Source organism: Scyliorhinus canicula, chromosome 21 (genome assembly GCF_902713615.1).
Source record: "Scyliorhinus canicula chromosome 21, sScyCan1.1, whole genome shotgun sequence".
Lineage (NCBI taxonomy): Eukaryota > Metazoa > Chordata > Chondrichthyes > Carcharhiniformes > Scyliorhinidae > Scyliorhinus > Scyliorhinus canicula.
Genome location: NC_052166.1, coordinates 46,805,623 through 46,827,795, shown reverse-complemented (window position 1 = coordinate 46,827,795; position 22,173 = coordinate 46,805,623). Strand labels below are relative to the sequence as shown.

The 22,173-nt window shown below is 43.9% G+C and overlaps 1 protein-coding gene across 1 annotated transcript in view; it reads right to left on the bottom strand.

Moving 5' to 3' along the window:
- olfml2a (olfactomedin-like 2A) overlaps nucleotides 1-19,989 on the bottom strand; it is a 78,782-nt gene extending 58,793 nt beyond the window's left edge. The window contains exon 1 of the mRNA XM_038782067.1: nucleotides 19,499-19,989. Coding sequence (XP_038637995.1) covers nucleotides 19,499-19,567 — 69 coding nt within the window. The 5' untranslated portion in view covers nucleotides 19,568-19,989. The remainder of the gene's footprint in view (nucleotides 1-19,498) is intronic.
- Nucleotides 19,990-22,173: the final 2,184 nt, after the last annotated feature.

The window sequence follows — 22,173 nt, the reverse complement described above, 5'->3', positions numbered from 1 at the left end:
GCTCCAGACTACAACATGTTTGCAAATTAAATACACTTTGCCGCAGAACCTCAGACTTCCTGGGGCAACTGTAACTCACCACCACCAAAACAAGAATAGGGGGCTGGATTCTCCGGTCGCCGATGCCGAAATTGCGTTTGGTGACCGGCCGGAGAACCCGAGTTTTCAACCAAATCGGGGGCGGCGCTGCTTCCACAATGCTCCGCCCCCTTCAAAGCAGCGTACTCTAGGAATATGTATCAACGGCTTCAACACGTTACCTGAGGCTCCCGATGCTCCCGACCGGCTGAGTTCCCGACGGCGTGGAACACGTGTGGTCTCACCCGTCGGGAACTCAGCATGGCGGCTGCAGCCTCAGTCCAGCGCCGCCACAATTGGGGGAGGGCCAATCCGCGGGCAGGGGGAGACATTATTCGGGACTGGGGGCACGTGGTTTAGTGCGCGTGAGCCGGCCGAAGGGGGGACTATTGCGCGGTCCGGGTCCACGAGCGGCTGACGCCATGTAGCACGGTGCAGCTGCTGCAGGCTGCCGCCGTGCGAATGCGCGGCCACAGACCTGGCAATTCTCCAGGGGGTATCGGCAGCTAGAGCTGGGTGCTCTACACTATCGTCCTGCTAGACCCCAGCAAATGGGGGGATCAGTGGCCATTTTGCGCCATTCTGTTCCCACATCGGTGTGGAGATGTAGCCCTACAATTGGAGAATCCAGCCCAGGGATTCACTGAATAAATACCAACACCAAAACAAGAATAAGGTCATGTTGAATAAATGAGTATACAGGTCCTGACGACATTTTGTGATGACAGCTAGTATGTGGTTACCAAACTGTGGAAGGAACCCATGATTGACTTAATAACAAGTTCCTGTAGTCATCTGGTGAAAAATTTCAAAGCAATATTTGCATATGGCTAACACTTAGTTGGGAACTGGAGTAAGCAGAAAGCAACTTGAACGGTGATGGTAGAACTTCACGCTAGAGTATTTGTGAATGTAGATTTTAAAGACATATTATTTGGTAATATTCCACAAAAACCACTGTCCATAATTTTATGTTCGCTAAAACTTGGAGCTGGGAAATTACAACTTTTGAGGAATCACAAGAAGACAGTGAAGAGCTTAGCTGCAATTCATCATAGGTTGACGTGATACGAATCAAGCGCCATAATTTTACGTTGCTCGGACAAGCGCCTGCTGAACCTGGAAGTGCATGAAATTACGCAAGAAGCCGTTGAGCATTCGTCCTGACGTTATTCTGCACTCGAGCAATATGTGAGTAGGAGGGCGCATGAGTCAGAAGCGTGCCCACTGACAAACAAGCAGGCAATTTAGCCCATTAAGGGGCCATGGAGCACGATTTTATGTGACCTGTTGGCTTTATGGTTGGTCACGGGTCGAGTGGCCAGGCAGCCTTTACGCTTTACCTTCAACCTCGGCCCAAGGCAAGATGTGATGTCAGGACTGAAATAAAATCTAAAATTTTGTCTGGGGACTGAGGTTTGTTTTTCAATGTGGTGCCTCTACATTCTTTGCATAGTTTTTCCATCACTATTTATTTTTCACAGGTCACCTCCCTGAGACAATTCCACTGTCCTCCTGAGGAAGCACAATATAAACGCCAGCACGTATCCTCCCTTTTCCCTATGCCTGCCCTCTTCCCACCCTCCCTGACAGTGCCCAATCTTTCACCGCATTCCATGCCGGATAGCCGTTAACTGGCTAGTCAGCATGAAAATGCGCTCCGGGGTCGACTGTGGCTGGGAACATATTTCATGCCACTCCCGAGCTATCAAGTGCCCAAAATATTCAGGAAAAGAATTCAATTTGGGGTGGGATTTCCAGCTGTTACCATCGTTGGGATCTTCCTGTCCCGCTGCCGGCGACTCCCACCCTGTGCGGATTCCCCGGTAGCGGAGGGTGTGAACAATGGAAAATCCCACTGCGAGCGGCGAGACCGTAAGATCCTGCAGGCAGCCAATGGCAGACCATCGCCACAGCCACAGCACATGTCGGGGTGTAGGCGTCCTGCCCCTTGTTCAACAGTTGTCGAGTGCAAACATCAATAACACATTCTTTTGTACTCCTCAAAGGGTCTAGAGCTTCTTTCATGAAATTGAAAATGGGCCATGCAGAAACTGGATATAGTTTTTTTATAAAGTTGATTTTTATTTGTGTAGTTTTCTGTATAAATAAATACATGGCATCCTTTTGCACTGTAGGGATTCTATGTTTATAATTACTAACAATTGCTGTGGCGTTAGGGTGTCAGCTTAGCTCCAGTAGACATGATAATCGACTGAAGAAATGAAAATGAAATGAAATGAAATAAAAATCGAAATGAAAATCGCTTATTGTCACGAGTAGGCTTCAATGAAGTTACTGTGAAAAGCCCTTAGTAGCCACATTCCGGCACCTGTTCGGGGAGGCTGGTACGGGAATGAACCGTGCTGCTGGCCTGCCTTGGTCTGCCTAAAAAGCCAGCTATTTAGCCCAGTGTGCTAAACCAGCCTAATGATGGCTTGGTTCCCTGAAAGTAAATGTATTAATGCTCAAGTAGACTGAGCTGAGAAATAGCAGGACACATGGGGCTGACTCATGTAATTTCGCATATTGTGCATTTTGATCTTACATGTGTCATCAGGGAAAGAGTACAAATTGTGGTCAGGTTCTTCTCTACCAGGTTGAAAGGAATATCCAAATCCTGCTCCCTTATGACCTGGTCTCTTTGTTCATAAATATGACCTATTTCTACTTCACTAGTAAACTAGTAATTTTCAATTTACTGGAATAAGTTTGCAATCTGTTTCAGTCTCTCTTCCCTACATATATTTTAACTATTTGTCTCACTCTCTTTTTCTTGTACATACCTGTTGCAATCTGCCTCATTCTTTTTTCTGTATATGAGTTTGCAATTTGTTTTGTTCTCTTTTTCCTGCATACAATGTTTTGGCTGTTGTTTTTCATATAAATGGACTTGCAACCAGCAAACTTGGGGCTGGTTTAGCTCAGTTGGCTGGAGAGCTGGTTTGTGATGCAGAGCAAGGTCAACAGCAGGGGATCAGTTCCCATACCAGCCTTCTCAACCTTGCTCCTTGCCTGAGGTGTGATGATCCTCAGGCTAAATTACCACCAGTCAGTTTGCCCTGACAATGGGGAAAGCAGCCTACGGTCATCTGGGACGATGGCAACTTTACAAGTTTATAACCTGCCCCTATTACTGCATGTTTGACATCTGTCTGATCCACTTTATTGTATAAGATTTCACTCATTATATAAACACATTTTTCTTGTCTGGTAAGATTATATAATTATGACGTGTAATTGATATTCATGAAAATCGACTGATGGCTTGGCTAGCTTTAGAATTTAGAACAGTACAGCACAGAACAGGCCCTTCAGCCCTCGATGTTGTGCCGAGCAATGACCACCCTACTCAAACTCACGTATCTACCTTATACCCGTAACCCAACAACTCCCCCTTAACCTTACTTTTTAGGACACTACGGGCAATTTAGCATGGCCAATCCACCTAACCCCGCACATCTTTGGACTGTGGGAGGAAACCGGAGCACCCGGAGGAAACCCACGCACACACGGGGAGGACGTGCAGACTCCGCACAGACAGTGACCCAGCCGGGAACCGAACCTGGGACCCTGGAGCTGTGAAGCATTGATGCTAACCACTATGCTACCGTGCTGAAAGTAAATATAGTGAAAATCTGCTAATATTTCTCACTTTTTACATTCTTCTTGAAAATTACATGATATACTTGAAGTTAAGTACGGAAGGACATATTTTATTGAATATGTCTAAGAGCTAATTTCTTCTGAATAAGGACAAAGGACTTTGAACAAATGCATGGTCACATTAAGTTTTTTTAAAAATCTTCAGCGATCATTCGCTAACAAGTATGATTGCTCACCTAAGAAACTTTATGTTACTGGTTATGCGTTCTGTGGGTCCTCACATGGCTGGTGAGCCCAATCCTAGAGCCGCATCTTCGACTGCAAACTTGGCAGGTTTTCTGGGAGGTGGCATCGGTCCCTGGAGCCTTCTCTTGCCGTTGGGTGTCCTTGAAGAATTGTGTTCCTTCGATCAATAGGTTTTTCCACATAGGTCTCGTCTGAGCATGGGTCTCCCAGGTGTTGACATCAATGTTGCATTTCTTGAGGTACTTCAGAGTGTCTTTGAAACGCTTCCTTTGTCCTCCTCTTGTCCGGGATCCTTCCTTGAGCTAGACGAAGAAGAATTTATTTGGCAGTCAGGACTCTGACACCCTAAGTTCATATCCGGCTGAGTGGAGTAGGTTTCAGATGATCAAAGCCTCGATGCTGCTGCTCTTGGCTCTTTCAAAGACACTGATGTTAGTAGACTTGTCCTCCCAGCTGATGCAGGGAATCCATTTCAGACAGCGTTGATCGTGCCTCTACAGGGCCTTGAGGTGGCACCTGTGCATAGTTTAGGTTTCTGAGCCATACAGAAGAGTTGAGAGGGCCACCGCCTTGTACACGAAGATCATTGTGTCAGCACAGCTGTCACAGTCACAAAAGATTCTCGTCCTTAGGCATCCGAAGAAGGCTCTCATGGATTAGATACAATGTTGGATCTCCATATCGATGTCAGCCTCAGAGGCCGGGGAAATGTTTCGCGTTTGGTAGGGGTTCTACGTTGATAATAAGAATAATTTACTGTGAAAAGCCCCTAATCTTGATGGAGGGAGAGACCAAATCTTACCCTGAGGTGTATTGGCAAAGGACTGGAGTCTTCTTGTTGTTGAGGCTGGGACTAATTCTTTGGTACCCGTCCGAAAAGGTGTCCAGCATGGCTTGGCTTGGAGATTCTCTTCTGAGAGAGTAGAGATGGCAAAGTTCCACAAGTGATGTCAGTATCGTTTTCTTCTTGGATTTCAACCGGCTGAGGTTAAAAAGTTTTCCATACATCCTGTAGATGATGTCTACTCCACTGTGCAGCTTGCTCTTGACAAGGTGAAAGATGGTGATGAGGAAGGTGCAGAAAAAGGTGGGGGCGATGACATATCCCTATTTCACCCAAGTCTTGACCTTGAATATTTCTGTCTTATTTCCGTTCATGAGGACTGTTGCCAAGATCTTGTTGTGGAGGAGTTGGGGTATATTGATGAATTTCTTTGGACAGCCGGCTTTTGACAGGGTTTCCATTGCACGTCCCGATTGACTGAGTCAAAAGCCTGAGTCAATCAACGAAGGCAATGTAGAGTGGTTATGTTGTTATCCTGGCATTTCTCTTAAAGTTGCCAAGCAGTGCAAATCATGTCCACTTTTCCACAGTTTAGTCAGAAGCTGAACTAGCTTTCTGGAAAACTGGGAGAAGACAGCTAGCAATGATTCAGGCGATGATCTTCCCAACGATGGTGATTTATTGGTAGCTGCCACACTCCGCTTTGTCTACTTTCTTAAAGCTGGTGGCGATGGTGCCATCCCAGAGGTCAGCAGAAATTTCTTCTCTGTGGCAGATTTTCAGGAAAGGCTGATGGAGATGACAGATGATCCCATCTCCATGTTTGAAAATCTCTGCTGGAATCCCATCCACTCTTGGTGGGAGCCCAAGATTATCTTTGATGGGAGTTGAGGATTTCCTCAAACACATCCTCATCTATGCTTGTATCACGGTTTATGGTACTATCATGGCTTAGAAATTCTTTGAGGGGACCTCTCCATCTAAGGCCGATGCTTTCTCTGTCTCTCAAGAGGGTTCCAGCCTTACCCCGCATTGGTTTGAGGCCTAGGGTAATGGGTCCATATATTATCTTGGTAGTACTGAAGAAGCCCCCAGTGTCATGCTTGTCAGCAAGGAGTTGCATCTCCTTAGCTTTCTCAGTGCTCCATTTGTTCTTTTGTTTAAAAAATAATTTTTATTGGGATTTTTTGAAAAATATATATATATCAACAGAACAATAATAACAATAACAATAATAAACAATAAACACCCCCCCGCACCCGTAACAACGCATATAGCAAACCCCCCACCACCCCCAAACCCAATAAACAACAAAATAAATTAACAATACGCAAATTAACTTAAACACTATCCCCCTAAACCCCCCCCCCCCCTTTCCCCCCCCCCCCCCCCCCCCCCCCCCCCCGGGTTGCTGCTGTTGCTGACCTAGTACCTTATCATTGAGCCAGAAAGTCAAGGAAGGCTGCCACCTCCTAAAGAACCCTTGTACCGACCCCCTCAGGGCGAATTTGACCCTCTCCAGCTGAATGAATCCCGCCATGTCATTAATCCAGGTCTCCACGCTCGGAGGTCTCACAACTTTCCACTGCAGCAAGATCCTCTGCTGGGCTACTAGGGACGCAAAGGCCAAGACATCGGCCTCTTTCGCCTCCTGCACTCCCGGCTCCACCCCAACCCCAAATATCGCGAGTCCCCAGCCTGGCTTGACCCTGGATCCCACCACCCTTGACACCGTCCTCGCCACCTCCTTCCAGAACTCCTCCAGTGCCGGGCATGCCCAGAACCTATGGGCATGGTTCACTGGACTCCCCGAACACCTGACGCACCTGTCTTCGCCCCCAAAGAACCTACTCATCCTAGATCCGGACATGTGGGCCCGGTGCAGCACCTTAAACTGGATGAGACTAAGCCTCGCACATGAAGAGGAGGAGTTCACCCTCTCCAGGGCATCCGCCCATGTCCCCTCCTCAATCTGCTCCCCCAGCTCCACCTCCCACTTAGCCTTCAGCTCCTCTACCGATGCCTCCCCCACCTCCTGCATTACCTGGTAGATGTCAGACACCTTCCCATCTCCGACCCACACCCCCGAAAGCACCCTATCCCTTACCCCCCACGGGGGCAGCAAAGGGAACCCCTCCACCTGTCGCCTAGAAAACGCCTTGACCTGAAGGTACCTGAACATATTCCCCGAGGGGAGCTCAAACTTCTCCTCCAATTCACCAAGGCTCGCAAACCTCCCATCAATAAACAGGTCTCCCAACTTCCTAATGCCCGCCCTGTGCCACCCCAGGAATCCGCCATCCATGTTCCCTGGGACAAACCGGTGGTTCCCCCGCAGCGGGGCCTCCACCGAGTCCCCCACTTCCCCCCTGTGTCGCCTCCACTGCCCCCAAATATTGAGGGTAGCCGCCACACCGGGCTCGTAGTGTACCTCGTTGGAGGGAGCGGCAGCGGCGCCGTTACCAGTGCCTTCAAGCTTGTGCCTCCACAGGACGCCATCTCCATCCGTTTCCATGCTGCCCCCTCCCCATCCATTACCCACTTACGTACTGTTGGAACCAACAATTCTACGGACACGTGCTTGTAGGATTAGAATAGCGGTTTTAATATACTCACAACAGAGCCAGCCTGTTAGCCATTGAACTTTCGGTGAACTGGCCGGCTGACCATGTGGCACTGATCTTTATACAGCAGCTCCAGGGGGAGGAGTCCTGAGCGGAGCCAAGGGATAAGCCCAGTACAATTCTCAAGCATTCCCAGAGCTACTCCCCCTGGTGGTCAGGTAGTGCAACTGCACTTACAATATAGACACATGTATATACAGATTATAATCCGGTGTGAATCACATTCACCACACGTACCATCGAGACGTTAGCCGCCCAATAGTACCCAGAGAGGTTGGGCAGCGCCAGCCCCCCTCTATCCCTGCCCCACTCCAAAAAGACCCTCCTTACCCTCGGACTCCCGTGCGCCCAAACAAATCCCAGAATGCTGCTGTTCACCCTCCTAAAAAAGGCCCTCGGAATGAAAATGGGGAGGCACTGAAACAAAAACAAAAACCTCGGGAGCACTGTCATTTTAACGGACTGTACTCTACCCGCCAACGACAGCGGCAGCATGTCCCACCTTTTAAATTCCTCCTCCATCTGCTCCACCAACCTAGTAAACTTGAGCTTGTGCAGAGTCGCCCAGCTCCTAGCCACTTGAACGCCCAGGTACCTAAAACTCCTCACTGCCCTCTTTAGCGGGAGCCTACCAATCCCCTCCTCCTGATCTCCGGGTGTACGACAAACAGCTCACTCTTGCCCAGGTTCAATTTATATCCCGAGAAACTCCTGAACTCAGGGAGAATCTCCATCACCTCCGGCATTCCCCCCACCGGGTCTGCTACATACAACAGCAAGTCGTCCGCATACAGCGACACTCGGTGCTCCTCCCCACCTCGCACCAAAGCTCCATTTGTTCTTGATTTCACTGGTTCTTTTTTGTACGTCCGCCTTGGTTAATTCTTCCACTGCTTCTAGTGGACACAGAGGAGCGGGTGAGCCGGTGGTCTATCCAGCAGTCACCTGCACTGGTCATTGCTTCGATCATGAGGGGATCCTTTGGGTCTTGGGATTGGATGATGATGAAGTTGACCATGGTAACCCTGTCAGGGACTTAAGACTCCCGACAGCATTGCTCTCAGGATCAATGGAATGGCAAGGTGGCAATCCAAGGAAAGGTAAACTTAATGGGGAAGATTTTGTGGCCCCCTTTGCCGCGAACATAAATGGTAGGGGGGGGGCAAAATATTACGAGAAGCCAGAAACATGATTCACATTGCAATCGCCCCACCCCCTGCCAGTGACATTTTAGGTTTCCTACCATGCTATGAAGGGAGCACCATTTGAATACAATTTAATATCATTAGTGGGCTTCCCTGCTGTATTGTCTCCCCACATTCGAATCTCACCATTCACCAATGTGATGTCACTTCAGAGAGGTTTACAACATGTCTGAACCAACGTGAATGAGGCAAAAAATAACCCGCCGGAGGTGCACAGGTAAGTTCAGCCCCCAGGGGGAAGAAGGACATGTCTGGGAAGTTCCCTGGAAGTACCCGAGCACTGCCTCTTGGCACTGCCCCCCTAATGCCAGCGAGAAGGGGTGGTCGCTGTGTCCCCATGGAGGATCCTTGTTTTTATTTTACTTTCTGTTAGATTGGAGTGCCCTTTATAAATAGCATTCAATCTTTGGAAGGCTAACGTACCAGCAGGCAGGCTGCCAGCGTGATGGTGTGGGACCCATCTCCAGCAATTCCTTTCTCCCAAGTGTTTAAAAGTTCAGTGGGAAAAGACAGCAGTGCAGCCAACGGGCTACATTTCACTTTTTTCGCCTGTGACAACACTTTGAAAAAAATATGGAAAATTCCACCCAATGAGTTTTGAGCAGAAACTGAACTATGCCTCAAGTAATTCTATTTTCCTCACTAATCAATTATCTGAAGAACAGCGACATGACTTTTTGTTTATGTCTGTCATGATTGCATTCTAATTTGGGAAAAATATAAAATGTTTAATGGAAGGACTATGTTGCTGCGATGCAAAACTGGTTGAAAGTTCCTTGTGAAGGACTGAACAAGCTACAGCACTTTCCAAATGAAAGTATCATTCAGAGGTAGGGATCTATAAATTCTGGGGGCAGTCTCAGACTGCTTTCACGCGAGTATCGAATTGATATTCCCCTCTTCATAAATTTGACATTCGACGAAGGCTAATTTGTTCATAGGTAACTATTACCTTTTATCAGTTACATGTTTTTCCTCATATGGAGGGGTTACAGCAATATAATTACTGGACGTCAATTCAGTCAGTTTGATTGTCTGCCGCATGTAAAACTCTGATTTTATTTTTCTAGTGAATTGCATGTTATTTAAATTACTTTTTCTGCGACTCATTGTTATACCTCATTTGCAGCATTATTTAACACTAATTTCAGAATAAAGCTCCCCTAATTCACCAGTCCAATACTGCATTCCCATTCCCAACAGTAAGTGCTGATTTTCTGAATGAAAGCACAGCTTTCGTAGTGAATTGTGCAGCATCTTTTGCTGTGGATTTTCACCCACTGGAAACTTAATTGGTATCCAGAGGTAAACTAATTTCCTCATTATCTTCCATGTGATATTTGTTGTCCTGACTTTCTCCCTCGAGCTCTTTACCCTTCTTGTACTGTGCTTAAATAACCAGCTTTATTGATAGGTTGTGGCTGAGATCCCAACAACAATCATATCCAAAATGGAAAAACAATATTGTTCGGGCTGAAAATGAACTGGTTACAAAATAGATGCAAATACTTCTGGTTTAGAAAGTCAGCCCCCTGCACCAAAACAATATGGAAGCACATCCAGTTCAGACAGTATAAAAAGCAAATATGAATAAAACTACTTGCCTGTCGAGAAATGCCGATTCGGGGGAACTGCAGATTTGAGCCAGGGAGGTGGGATGGAAATTTTCGGAATTGGGAGGATAAGGGGATTAAGACACTAAAAGATTTGTTTCTTAGGGGTCGGTTGCAGGATTGAAGGAGCTGGAAGTGAAGTATGGGCTGGAGCAGGGGGAAATGTTTAGATATATGCAGGCTCGAGATTTTGCTAGAAAGGAGATACAGAACTTCAAGGAGGAGCCGGCCTCCACATTGCTGGAGGAGGTGCTGACGACAGGGGGACTGGAGAAGAGGGTTGTGTCAGCGGTCTATGGAGCTATTGTGGAGGAGGAGAAGGCACCGCTGGAAGGGATCAAAGCAAAGTAGGAGGAAGAGTTGGGAGAGGATATAGAGGAGGGGTTCTGGTGTGAGGTGCTCCGGAGAGTGAATGCCTCCACCTTGTGCGCGAGGTTGGGGCTGATACAGCTGAAGGTGGTATACAGAGCACATCTCGAGAGCGAGGATGATCCGATTCTTCGAAGGAGTAGAAGATGTGTGTGAACGTTGCGGGGTGGGAGACTCGAATGGCATCTGCGTTTTTCCAGGGGGTGTCAGTTGTGAGAATGCACAAAGAAATTGGTCCCTGCACATGATTGTTATACCAAAATGCAAGCTAAAGTTCTTTACATACAGTTTTGAAAGAATCTGCAGCTATATTTTCTTTCTTTTTTAAGTCATTCGGAAGGTTGCAGAACTACCAACTGATCATGACAATTACATCATAATTAAAATTTTAACCTGCAAATGTATTGCTTCCAGATTTCACAGATGTGGGCAGTGTACATTTACATTCCAGACTAGAAATGTGGTTCATCATCGCAAAAATACTAATTGAGTTTGATCTGTGGAGAAAAATAAATCTGTCTGAAATGTTGAAATACTACTCTGTTATTCATTCTCCAAAGCTACGACCTGGAGTTCCTAATACCAGAGATGTATTATTATTCTAATTCCAATTGTAAGCCAATGAATTGCTGAAAAAATTATGTGTAGTGTTTAACTTCCCTTGAGCCCAGGAGATTATAGATTACACTCATGTATAAATTAAGACAATCGAGGACCAGACAGCAGCATTCATAAAAAGAACGATATTCCACTCCATTCATCTCCCACTGGTCTGTGATCAACACAAAGTAATTATACAAGTCTGTGCCAGTTTCATAAGCAGCCTGTATAATACCTTTATTATCTGACAGCCAACCAACCTCCACTATTTCAACCTTCATGTAAAATTAGAGGATGGCTGGTTGGGGACAACAGCTACCTTGGCTGCTGAAACTCATACACAGCCTCACCATGCCTGAGCAGCTTAGGTATAACCACAGCCATGAGGCCACCAGGAAAATCTTTGAACACATTACCAGGACTCTTGAGCAAAGGCCCAGGTGGCTGTATAGGTCTGTGGAAAGGTGGATTTACAGTTAGTGGGCCCTGTGCTCACTTACATTTCTGCCCCCATCCTATCCCCCAAAACACAAAGGCCGAAGTGATGAAAATACACAAATTGATCATTGTTTCTATACTGTAAAAACATGTCTGTAAGAATAATTACCTTGCTGAAATCTAAGCTTATGGTGAAGATGGTCCACCATCTGCTCCGCTGCCCCACCTGGGGATCCTCCTTCCACTACGCTGCCTCGCCTGGAATCCTCCCTCTGTTGCCTCGCCAAAGGTTCACTGCCTCAGCTGGGGTCCATTGTTTTGGTCACCAGCAGCTCATTGCCTCTGTTTGAATCTTCCCTTTTGGTAACCATAGCACACCTTCCCTCCCAGTTGCTTCTCACTCAGTCAGTCTGTTTATGCACTGCATTTTCTCCTGAGAGGCTCACTTTTCAAATATTAGGCAGGCCAGCAGTGTTAAGGGACCAGTACCAGTGTGCTTCATTGCAAATCTGTCCCTGAGTCTGTGGGTTTCACGCCACTGTAGCACTGTTGCATGCTGCACAATGTTGCCATATTGAGGATTTTTCGTTTAGAGGAGGAGAAAGGACTGTTGTCATCTAACAAGGAAGACTTGGGTGAAGACATTAAGGAGAGCTATCACAATGCCAGAACAGTAAAGGTAGTTGTTCAGAAGGTGGGTTCTTTATAATTTGGATCAGCGGTTTCAACTTGGAATCAAAAATTCAATTCCTAAATGTGTAAATGAGACCAAATTGAGGGGGATACTCCATACTGAGGAGGACTGTAACAAATTACAGGCGGGCATTAAAAACCTGGAGAATGTGTAAATAATTGTCAGATTAAGTTCAAATGAAGAACAATGGGATCTCAGAGTGTTGTATAAGGGTCCAGCGCATACAGGGTTAGTTAACGTGCGACTGAGTGCAGTACCACCCACACAATGATGTAAGAGAGCACGTGACCCACACCAAGAGGTCAGTCTAGTATTGCACAGAGCCGATTGCACAAGTAAGCAAGGAGACAGCTCTAAGCTTGAACTCTTTAGTTCTTGTACTTAATAAATACATACAGTAACCGTAGCTAAGACTACAAAGATTTGATTATCTTAAGACCTACCAAGTGGAATCCAACACTTACAACACAGTAGCAGCAAATGGAAAAATCCAAAATCTCTCAAAATTGCAGAGACACACTAAAGTCCTGGAAGACTAAAGAAAAATATGAAGAAGCATTCTAACTGGTCACTGGTGAAATGCAAAATGATTGAAAAGTAAATTACAATCTGTGCATTTTGCTTGCTGGTTTTCTGTCTTTGAAAATTCTTCAGTCAGAGAATCATAGAATTTACAGTGCAGGAGGAGGCCATTCAGCCCATTGAGTCTGCAGCGGCCCTTGGAAAGAGTACCCTACCGAAGCCCAAACCTCCACCCTATCTCCGTAACTCATTAACCCCACCCAACCTTTTTTTTTGGACACTAAGGGAAATTTTGCATGGCCAATCCACCTACCCTGCACATCTTGGACTGTGGAAGGAAACCAGACCACCCGCAGGAAACCCACACAGACACGGGGAGAATGTGCAGACTTCGCACAGACAGTGACCCAAGAGAGAATCAAAGCTGGGACCCTGGAGCTGTGCTAACCATGCCCCCAGTCTGGTTGGTTGTCCAGCCTTGCTTGATGATTTCATTGTTGCCAGATGTCACAGATCCCTGTGGACAGATTCAACTTCAAAATCTTGTTGGGATGAGGGAAATTGATGAACAATTACTTCTTGATGTTTCCTTCGAGCTGATGCTGTGGTCTGTAAAGATCTGCAGGAGATTTTCTTCCCTTTGGCTGAAGGAACCTGCTTTGAGAACAAGGTGTGGCTGGAGATTGCAGAAGAGACTAGCGTAGGGTGTGCCATGCCACACTCCTGGATGCAGGGGCAGGAGAACGCAAGACATGTGAGCAAGGATTATCTCCATTTTAGGGGAGGGAAAGAACCGCATCCAACATCTCATCCAAAAGACTTCAGACTAGACAGTCCTTCAGGATTGTGCTAAGGGCGAAGGCTCTAATGCTCTTTTCCTGGTCTTTTCTGAAGTAATGTCAAAAACTCTTTGACTTTAATCCAATTTCCCTATAGTGCCATGATTATCAATTCTGCTAAGCCAGTTACCCCATTCAGAGAACCAAGAATGGTTACAACACAGAAGGACATCATTTGGCCCATCAGGTCTGCACCGGCTCTCTGAATGAACAAGACCTCATTGCCCTACACAATCTTCTTTTTTAGATAATCCAACTTCCTCTTAAATGTCTCGATTGAAGCTACGCCTACCACACTCTCAAGCAGTGCATTCCAAATTTGAACCAATTGCTGTGTAAAAAATATTTTCTTCATCTGGCCATTGCTTCTTTTGTCGATTATCTTCAATCTGTGCCCTCGATTTTTTGATCCTTTCACCAATGGGAACAGTTTATCCCTCTCTACTGTTTTCATGATTTTGAATACCCTTGTCAAATCTCCTCTCACCCTTCTCTTCTCCAAGAAGAACAATCTTAACTTCGATCCATCTATAAAATTGAAGTTCCTCGTCTTCTTGGGATTTTTTTCTGCACCCTCTCTAATGCCTTCATATGCTTCCCAAAACTAGGCACAATATTTCAGTTGAGGCTGAAGCAGTGTTTTACACAGGTTTAATAATTTCCTTGCTTTTGAACTCTATGCCTTTATTGATAAAGCCGAGTTAATAAAGCTTTATTAACTGCTTTCTCAACCTGCTCTCTGTTCATCAATGATTTATGCACACATGCATCCAGGTTCTTCTGTTCCTTCACCCCTTTTATTTTACATTCTCTTTCTACATTCTTCCTACCAAAATGAATCATTTCACACTTCTCTGCATTAACTTTCAACTGCTACGTTTCCACCACCTGTCTGTATCCTTGTGAAGTTACTGGGATGTAATGCCTTAGACCAGGCATTTGAGATTAGCCAATTGGAATACGGGTTCCCTGATTAGTGGATTGTATTTGTATATAACAGGGAGTGTCAGGTAGAAAGCAAGCTGAATGCATATGGTTGTACTGCTGTTGGTTTTGTTAATAAAAGGGAGTCTGGTGAAGAGACTGCTTCCTCTGTGGGCTTATTACATGGGGGCTGAGCTTTGTTTAAAGAGTGGTGCTGGCAACATTCTGCATGACATTTCACAAGACTCTGTGGCACCAAAAGGACTTTATATAAAATAAAAGGCTTTTCAGAAAATAGTGGGTGAACCGTCAGTAATTTTAGAATTAAATTGCTAGATGAAAAATCATTTCCAGCATACTCAGGATTTTTGATTTGTCACTCAGTGCAGGGAATACCCTTCCTCTGGTGCAGGATCTTGGAAGGTTTCACACTCTATTTTTGAATGTTAATTATATATATCAAGATATATTCAAACTGTAGAATTAATCCTATTACAATTCTGATATCTCATTTACACCTTTTCTATTTCACCAACCTGCTGTGCATTTCTAGCAATTTTTGTTTTTTATTTAAGATTTCCATTAGATTTTTATTCTTTAACTATACTCCGATATATATCTCAGTGTTACTATGAGGTTACCATTCTAAAAGTGAAAATTTAATGAGATCCCACAAAACCTCAAATACTGTGTGGCAGCATTGTTATTTTAATTTTTATCAGTCCCCAGCATTTTGTACACAGAAAGTCAAATTAAATCTGCCTGTGGTGCTGAGAGTTGTCAACTGTAATCATTTGGTTTAGCTACCGGAAAAATAATCTGTTTGTATTACTGCCAATCTGTAGAACATATTTATTCGGAAAGTCTTACCAGATGCTAAAAATCCAAAGTGGGTTAAGATATCCAGGCAACAGTGATGCCTTCTAAGGAACAGTCCAGGTTTTTGTGAACCGTTTTTGTAATGTATTATGTAATTTATTGCAAAATTTGTGAAATGCTAAATGCTTTTGAAGATTAAATTGCTCAGTTGATGTTTTACTTGTGGCAGAAAAGTAACATTATGAATTTTTGTTTTCTATTTAAAAGTAATCCATTAGACTTCATCCTTCAAACATGCTGTTAATTTTAAAACATTATTAAAACACAATCAATCTTGTATGTTAGCAGTGATCTTCACATTTTATGCAGCTGAAATAATAGACGAGCGAGGCCCTTTTTGATCATTCTTTGCTCTTTATGATTGTTATGGGTGGGCAGGTATCCTGCTCCAATAACTAGCTATTGGGAGATCAGCAAGACAAACCCAAGTGATTCTCATATTCATGGTGGCCAATGTCTGGGCTCTGCTTTGCATCTCATCCTTCAGAAATTCACTTTGAGGAATCAAAGGTACAAACCTTTTCCTACTGCATCACTTTCTGTTAAAACAGAAAAACAGAACTGGGCAATTCAGCCCCTTGAGCCTGTTCCATCATTGAATTATATCATGGCTAATCTGTTATCTTAATTCATATAAATTCCTTAGCTCCATATTCCTTAAAATCTTTGCCTAACAAAAGTTATTACTTTCAGGGGCGGCATGTGGGACTGCGGCGCTGAGGACCCGGGTTCAAATCCCGGCCCTGGCTCACTGTCTGTGTGGAGTTTGCACATTCTCTCCATGTCTGCGTGGTTTCACCCCCACAACCCAAAGATGTGCTGATTAGGTGGATTGGCAACGCTATATTGCCCCTGAATTGGAAAAGAAAAAAATAATTGGCTACTCTAAATCTATTTTAAACATTTTTGAAACTTTCAATTTTGAAATTGATGATGATAAACTTTCATAAAAGGTTAGCCCCCCACTGCTGTATTTTGTCCAATTGTGGGCACTGCACTTCAAAAAGGATGTGAAGGCTTTACTGGGGGGTGCAGTAAAGATTTACAATAATGATTCCAGAGATGAGAGGCTTCAGTTACACAAATAGACCAAAGCTGAAATTGTTTCCCTTCAAGAAATGGTTGAGAGGAGATTTGATAGAGATATTGAAGGTTATAAGGGGTCTAGTCAGAGTAAATAGGAGAAACTGTTCCCAATGGCAGAAGGATGAAGAACCAGTGGACATTAATTTAAAGTGATTAACAAAAGAAGCAACTGGATATGTGGAAAACCTTTTTACCCAGTGAGTGGTTAGAATCTGGAATTCACTGTCTGAGCGTGTAGTGAAGGCAAATTCAATTGTAGCTTTTCAAATGAAATTGGATAAGTGCCCAAAGAGAAAAAAAATACTGGGTTACAGAGGAAGGGCAGAGATGCAGGACAAACCATTGAATTGCTGTTTCAGAGAGTCAACATGGATATGACAGATTGAACAGCCTCCTTCTGTGCAGTAACCACTTTATGATTTCTAAATTTCGAATTGATCTAGCGTAAACAGTTTATTGGAAGAGACAGTGCTAAATTTCCATTGTGCTTTTGTGTAACGAACTGTTTCTTGATATCACCTCTGTACAATCTATCTCAAATGTTAAAGTAATGCACCCTTGTTCTGGACTGCCTCATCAGATGGGATAGCCTCACTCTCTCTGCACTATCAAACCTTTTAATCATTTTAAACACCTCAATAAGCTCACCCTCAATCTACTATACTCAAGGGAATATAGGTCTAGTTTATTTATTGATAGATGAACACACTGCATCATCAGATTTTTTTTGATGTTATCAAAACTAATGAATTTCAATTAATATTTTTCAATCATCTGACATCCGACATTCAAAGAACTGACCAGACATCAAACAATTTAGAAAAATTCCCTTAAAGAAATATGATTGAAACCTCATTCTAGATTAATATCAAGCAGGAGAAGAGTTCTAAAATGTCCATTACCTTCCTAGAGCAATATAGCAGGTTTATTAAATGGAAATATGTTTATTGTCAATCATCAAAAATATATTTATTTCATGCCTTTTCATTTTAATCCAGTGTTCACTACACCATATCATCAATGCTGAACTCCCAGTACTATCATTAACCTTGCTTTAGGCAGATGGAAAGGAATTGTATTGATTAAAACTGCTAATACAGTATTTCTTCATTTGGGAAAAGCAGTTTTATTGGTGAAGTTGAGGTCCTCATACGTTTGGGGTTGTGCAACAGAGGCTCACTCGATTGATTCCTGAAATGAGAGGGGTTGTCTTGTAAAGCTAAATTGAGCCGATATTTTCTGGAGTTGACCTTGCTGAATGCTGAGAAGGCTTGCCAGAGAAAATGCTGAGAGATTATTTCTCTTCGCTAGATAGATAGTCTAGAACTAGTGGTCATAATCTCAGTATAAAAGGTCAGCCAGCTATTTAGGATTCCAATGTGATGAAAGTTATTCATTCAGAGGCTTGTGAATCTTTGGAATTATTCATCCTAGTTTTTTTTCATTAAGTATGTTCAAGGCTGTAATAAATAGTTTTTTTTAGCTTCTAAGCGAATCAGGAGGGTATGTGGATTGGGCAACAAAGTGTATTTGAGGTGGAAGATCGGCCATCACCATGGTGGTCATTTGGCTGAATCGGCCTTTCCTAACAATTCCAAAAAAGGGTGTTATTTTTATCCTGATAATTTCATTGGGCAATGGTGGGCATGAAGTCTTGACAATTAACGTGAAACTGTGAATGCCATCATATTTAGTCAAATATTGCAGGTTTTGGAATTTGTGATCACCCCGCCCCCTTGGAAATATGTCCAATGTAACATATATGTCCTGAACATATGGATAATAAATGGATATGATGGGGAGCACGGTGGTGCAGTGGGTTAGCCCTGCTGACTCACAGCCCGGGGTCCCAGGTTCGATCCCAAACTCTAAATTACTCTAAATTAAAAATAAATAAAAGGATATGACAGAACACTGAATCATTACACCATTGCTGAAAAATCTTCTAATGAAAATCATACAATTAGGATCCCTCGACTGTCCTGACTTAAACTCTTACATTATTTATTATATATTTATTTGAGTAGGATTTTATCAAAGTCAAAAATAAATTTGTGAATGCTAAAAGTCTGAAATAATAGAAAATGCTGAAAATGCACAGCCGATTATTCAACATTTCGAAAAAAAAGTCTAAGCTCAAAATAAGAAACTTTTTCAGGTATTGATGGACCTGAAGCATTTGCATCATTTTCTACTTTTAAGATTTAAGATACAATTAGAAAGCGCAGTTGCCCCGATTCAAATAGTTTCAACACAAAGTGGATCCTGTCCTGAAGTTTTCCACAGACGCGTGGTCCGTCCGCGTTGTGGAAAGAAAATGCAACTCGATCATCAAAGCAAATGCAATCGGGGGACTTGTGATACATAAACTGTAAACAAAAATCCTGAAAAAGCCATGTGCTAGGAAACAGCACCGAACAGTTATTCTGACCCACCTGCTGTGACTTCAACGAACTGAATACAATCCAGATGTTCAGAGGGAACTCTCAAAACGTGTTTAGAACTCAAGCATTCTGTGATCGATCAACCCATACACAGAATAGGGGAAGGCCACTAACGAAGGCCCTTCAGCAATAATGCACTGAATGGTTGGAAACTGTGAAAAAAATCCCTTGTGCCATATATTTGACATGTAATGAATTAATCAATAAATATTGACTGCAATTTTAATTGTAGTAAAAACAGTATTGGAAGAAAGTTGTTTTGTACTTTATGTCAACATTTAACGGTCATGCACGTACTTTTATGAATAACGTTATTTTTTGAGGGTGGGGTGTATAAAACTCATACAAAACTTGCCCTGACAATCAACTCTGCTTTGTACTGAAACCCTTTGACATTAGAGAAACACTTTTAAAAAGGCCTTTTCCAAAATAAAACTTTGGTAAACGTAATTATTTGAATGTGAAGAGAATTTATTTCACAATAAAGTTTAATTTTAAAGCGTTTGGCCCATCAACAGTTATTCAAAAGAATGTTTTAAAAACTTACCTTACTGGTTGCATTAACTGCTCGTGAAAGGATAAAAAGAGAAAGAATTAATTTGGGAAGTCGCCGCATTTTTATTGAGCGTCTTTTATCTTCTCGATATTTGGAGAAAGCAATTTGAGCAGAAACGCTGCAACTTCAGCGGCAATTCGGTGATAACGCGGACCAAATGCATCAATCCTTCAACAAGAAATGTTCTCGACAGTCTCGCACTTTGCAGGATCTGCACAGTCTTGCACACAACTCCTCCTCTGAAACAACTGCGGCTGTGCAGTGCAGCTTTCAGATAACGAGTTAGCAGAAATGACTTTTAAACAAATTCCCACTGTGTATTGAACGCGAGGGAGGCACAATAATGACTAGCAGCTGAAAACCGTACCAATCCAGCGTCCACGCAAAAAGAGGACAAAAAGATCAGCCACGAAATCGTTGGTGCTGAATTCTCCAAAACTCGATTTACCGGGAAATATGTGCAATACAAAGGAGCGTTTTATTTGAATATATTATTGGCTTATCCATTCATTCCAGTGTAAATCAAAGGGAGGGGTTTAAAACGGCGAAATAGCGTGTGTGTCCACTTCCTAATTCATCAACGCTGGCCCAGGCAACCACTATGCCTGTATTTATTCCCTGATGTGACTGCGCCATCTGATGGCGAGAGCCCCCCCTCCCCTGGCCTGGATAGGGGCCGAATCTTTAAACTAAATTACTGCTAGATCCCCTATTTCAATTGCCAAATATACATTTCGAGAATGTGTATTTTTTATAAATGCTTACATTTTCAACGGGGATAACATTGCGGTGAAAAACCCCAAGTTCGCAACATTGGAAATTGGGCAAAGTTCTCCACCACGCGACACCGCAAAACCACGATCACCGGAAAATCAGGCGCCCTGCCAGAATCGAGGTCCGCTCCCGGCACCGATTCGGGTGCCAGGATCAGGTCCCTCGCTAGTGGCGATAACGAGGTTCGCGCCCTGCAGCAGCAGGTGAAAAAAAACATTGCATGCATTTAAATGTGATTAGACATAGACATAGAACAGTACAGCATAGAACAGGCCCTTCGGCCCTCGATGTTGTGCCGAGCATTGTCCGAAACCAAGATCAAGCTATCCCACTCCCTGTCATTCTGGTGTGCTCCATGTGCCTATCCAATAACCGCTTGAAATTTCCTAAAGTGTCCGACTCCACTATCACAGCAGGTAGTCCATTCCACACCCTAACCACTCTCTGAGTAAAGAACCTACCTCGGACATCCCTCCTATATCTCCAACCCTGAATCTTATAGTTATGCCCCCATGTTACAGCTACAACCACCCAAGGAAATAATCTCTGAATGTCCACTCTATCTATCCCCCTCATCATCTTATAAACCTTTATTAAGTCGCCTCTCATCCTCCTCCGCTCCAAAGAGAAAAGCCCTCGCTCCCTCAACCTTTCCTCATAAGACCTATCCTGCAAGCCAGGCAGCATCCTGGTAAATCTCCTTTGCACCCTTTCCAATGCTTCCACATCCTTCCTATAATGAGGTGACGAGTACTGCACACAATACTCCAAATGTGGTCTCACCAGGGCATAACCCCCCGGCTTTTAAACTCAAGCCCCCTGTTAATAAACGCTAACACACTGTAAGCCTTCTTCACGGCTCTATCCACTTGAGTGGCAACCTTCAGAGATCTGTGGACATGAACCCCAAGATCTTTCTGTTCCTCCACATTCCTCAGAACCCTGCCGTTGACCCTGTAATCCGTATTTACATTTTTCTACCAAAATGAATCACCTCGCACTTATCAGGGTTAAACTCCAACTGTCATTTTTCGGCCCAACTCTGCATCCTATCAATGTCTCTTTGCAGCTTACAACAGCCCCCACCTCATCCACTACTCCACCAATCTTGGTGTCATCAGAAAATTTACTGACCCACCCTTCAGCCCCCTCCTTCAAGTCATTGATAAAAATCACAAATAGCAGAGGACCCAGCACTGATCCCTGTGGTACACCGCTGGTAACTGGTCTCCAGTCTGAAAATTTTCCATCGACCATCACCCTCTGTCTTCTATACGATAGCCAGTTACTTATCCAAGTGGCCAAATTTCCCTCTATCCCACACCTCCTTACTTTCTTCATGAGCCGACCATGGGGAACCTTATCAAACGCCTTACTAAAATCCATGTATACGACATCAACTGATCTACCTTCACTACACACTTAGTTACCTCCTTAAAGAATTCAATCAAATTTGTGAGGCAAGACTTGCCCTTCTCAAATCCGTGTTGACTATCCCGGATTAAGCTGCATCTTTCCAAATGGTCCTTTTCCATTTCCATTAACTTACCGACCATCGAAGTAAGACTAACTGGCCTATAATTACCAGTGTCATTCCTATTCCCTTTCTTGAACAGAGGAACAATATTCACCACTGTCCAGTCCTCTGGCACTATCCCTGTGGACAGTGAGGACCCAAAGATCAAAGCCAAAGGCTCTGAAATCTCATCCCTTGCCTCCCAAAGAATCCTTGGATATATCCCATCTGGCCCAGGGGACTTGTCGACCCTCAGTTGTTTCAAAATTGCTAATACATCCTTCCTCAGTCAGAACATCTACCTCCTCCAGCCTACCCACCTGTATCACACTCTCATCCTCAAAAACATGGCCCATGTCCTTGGTGAACACTGAAG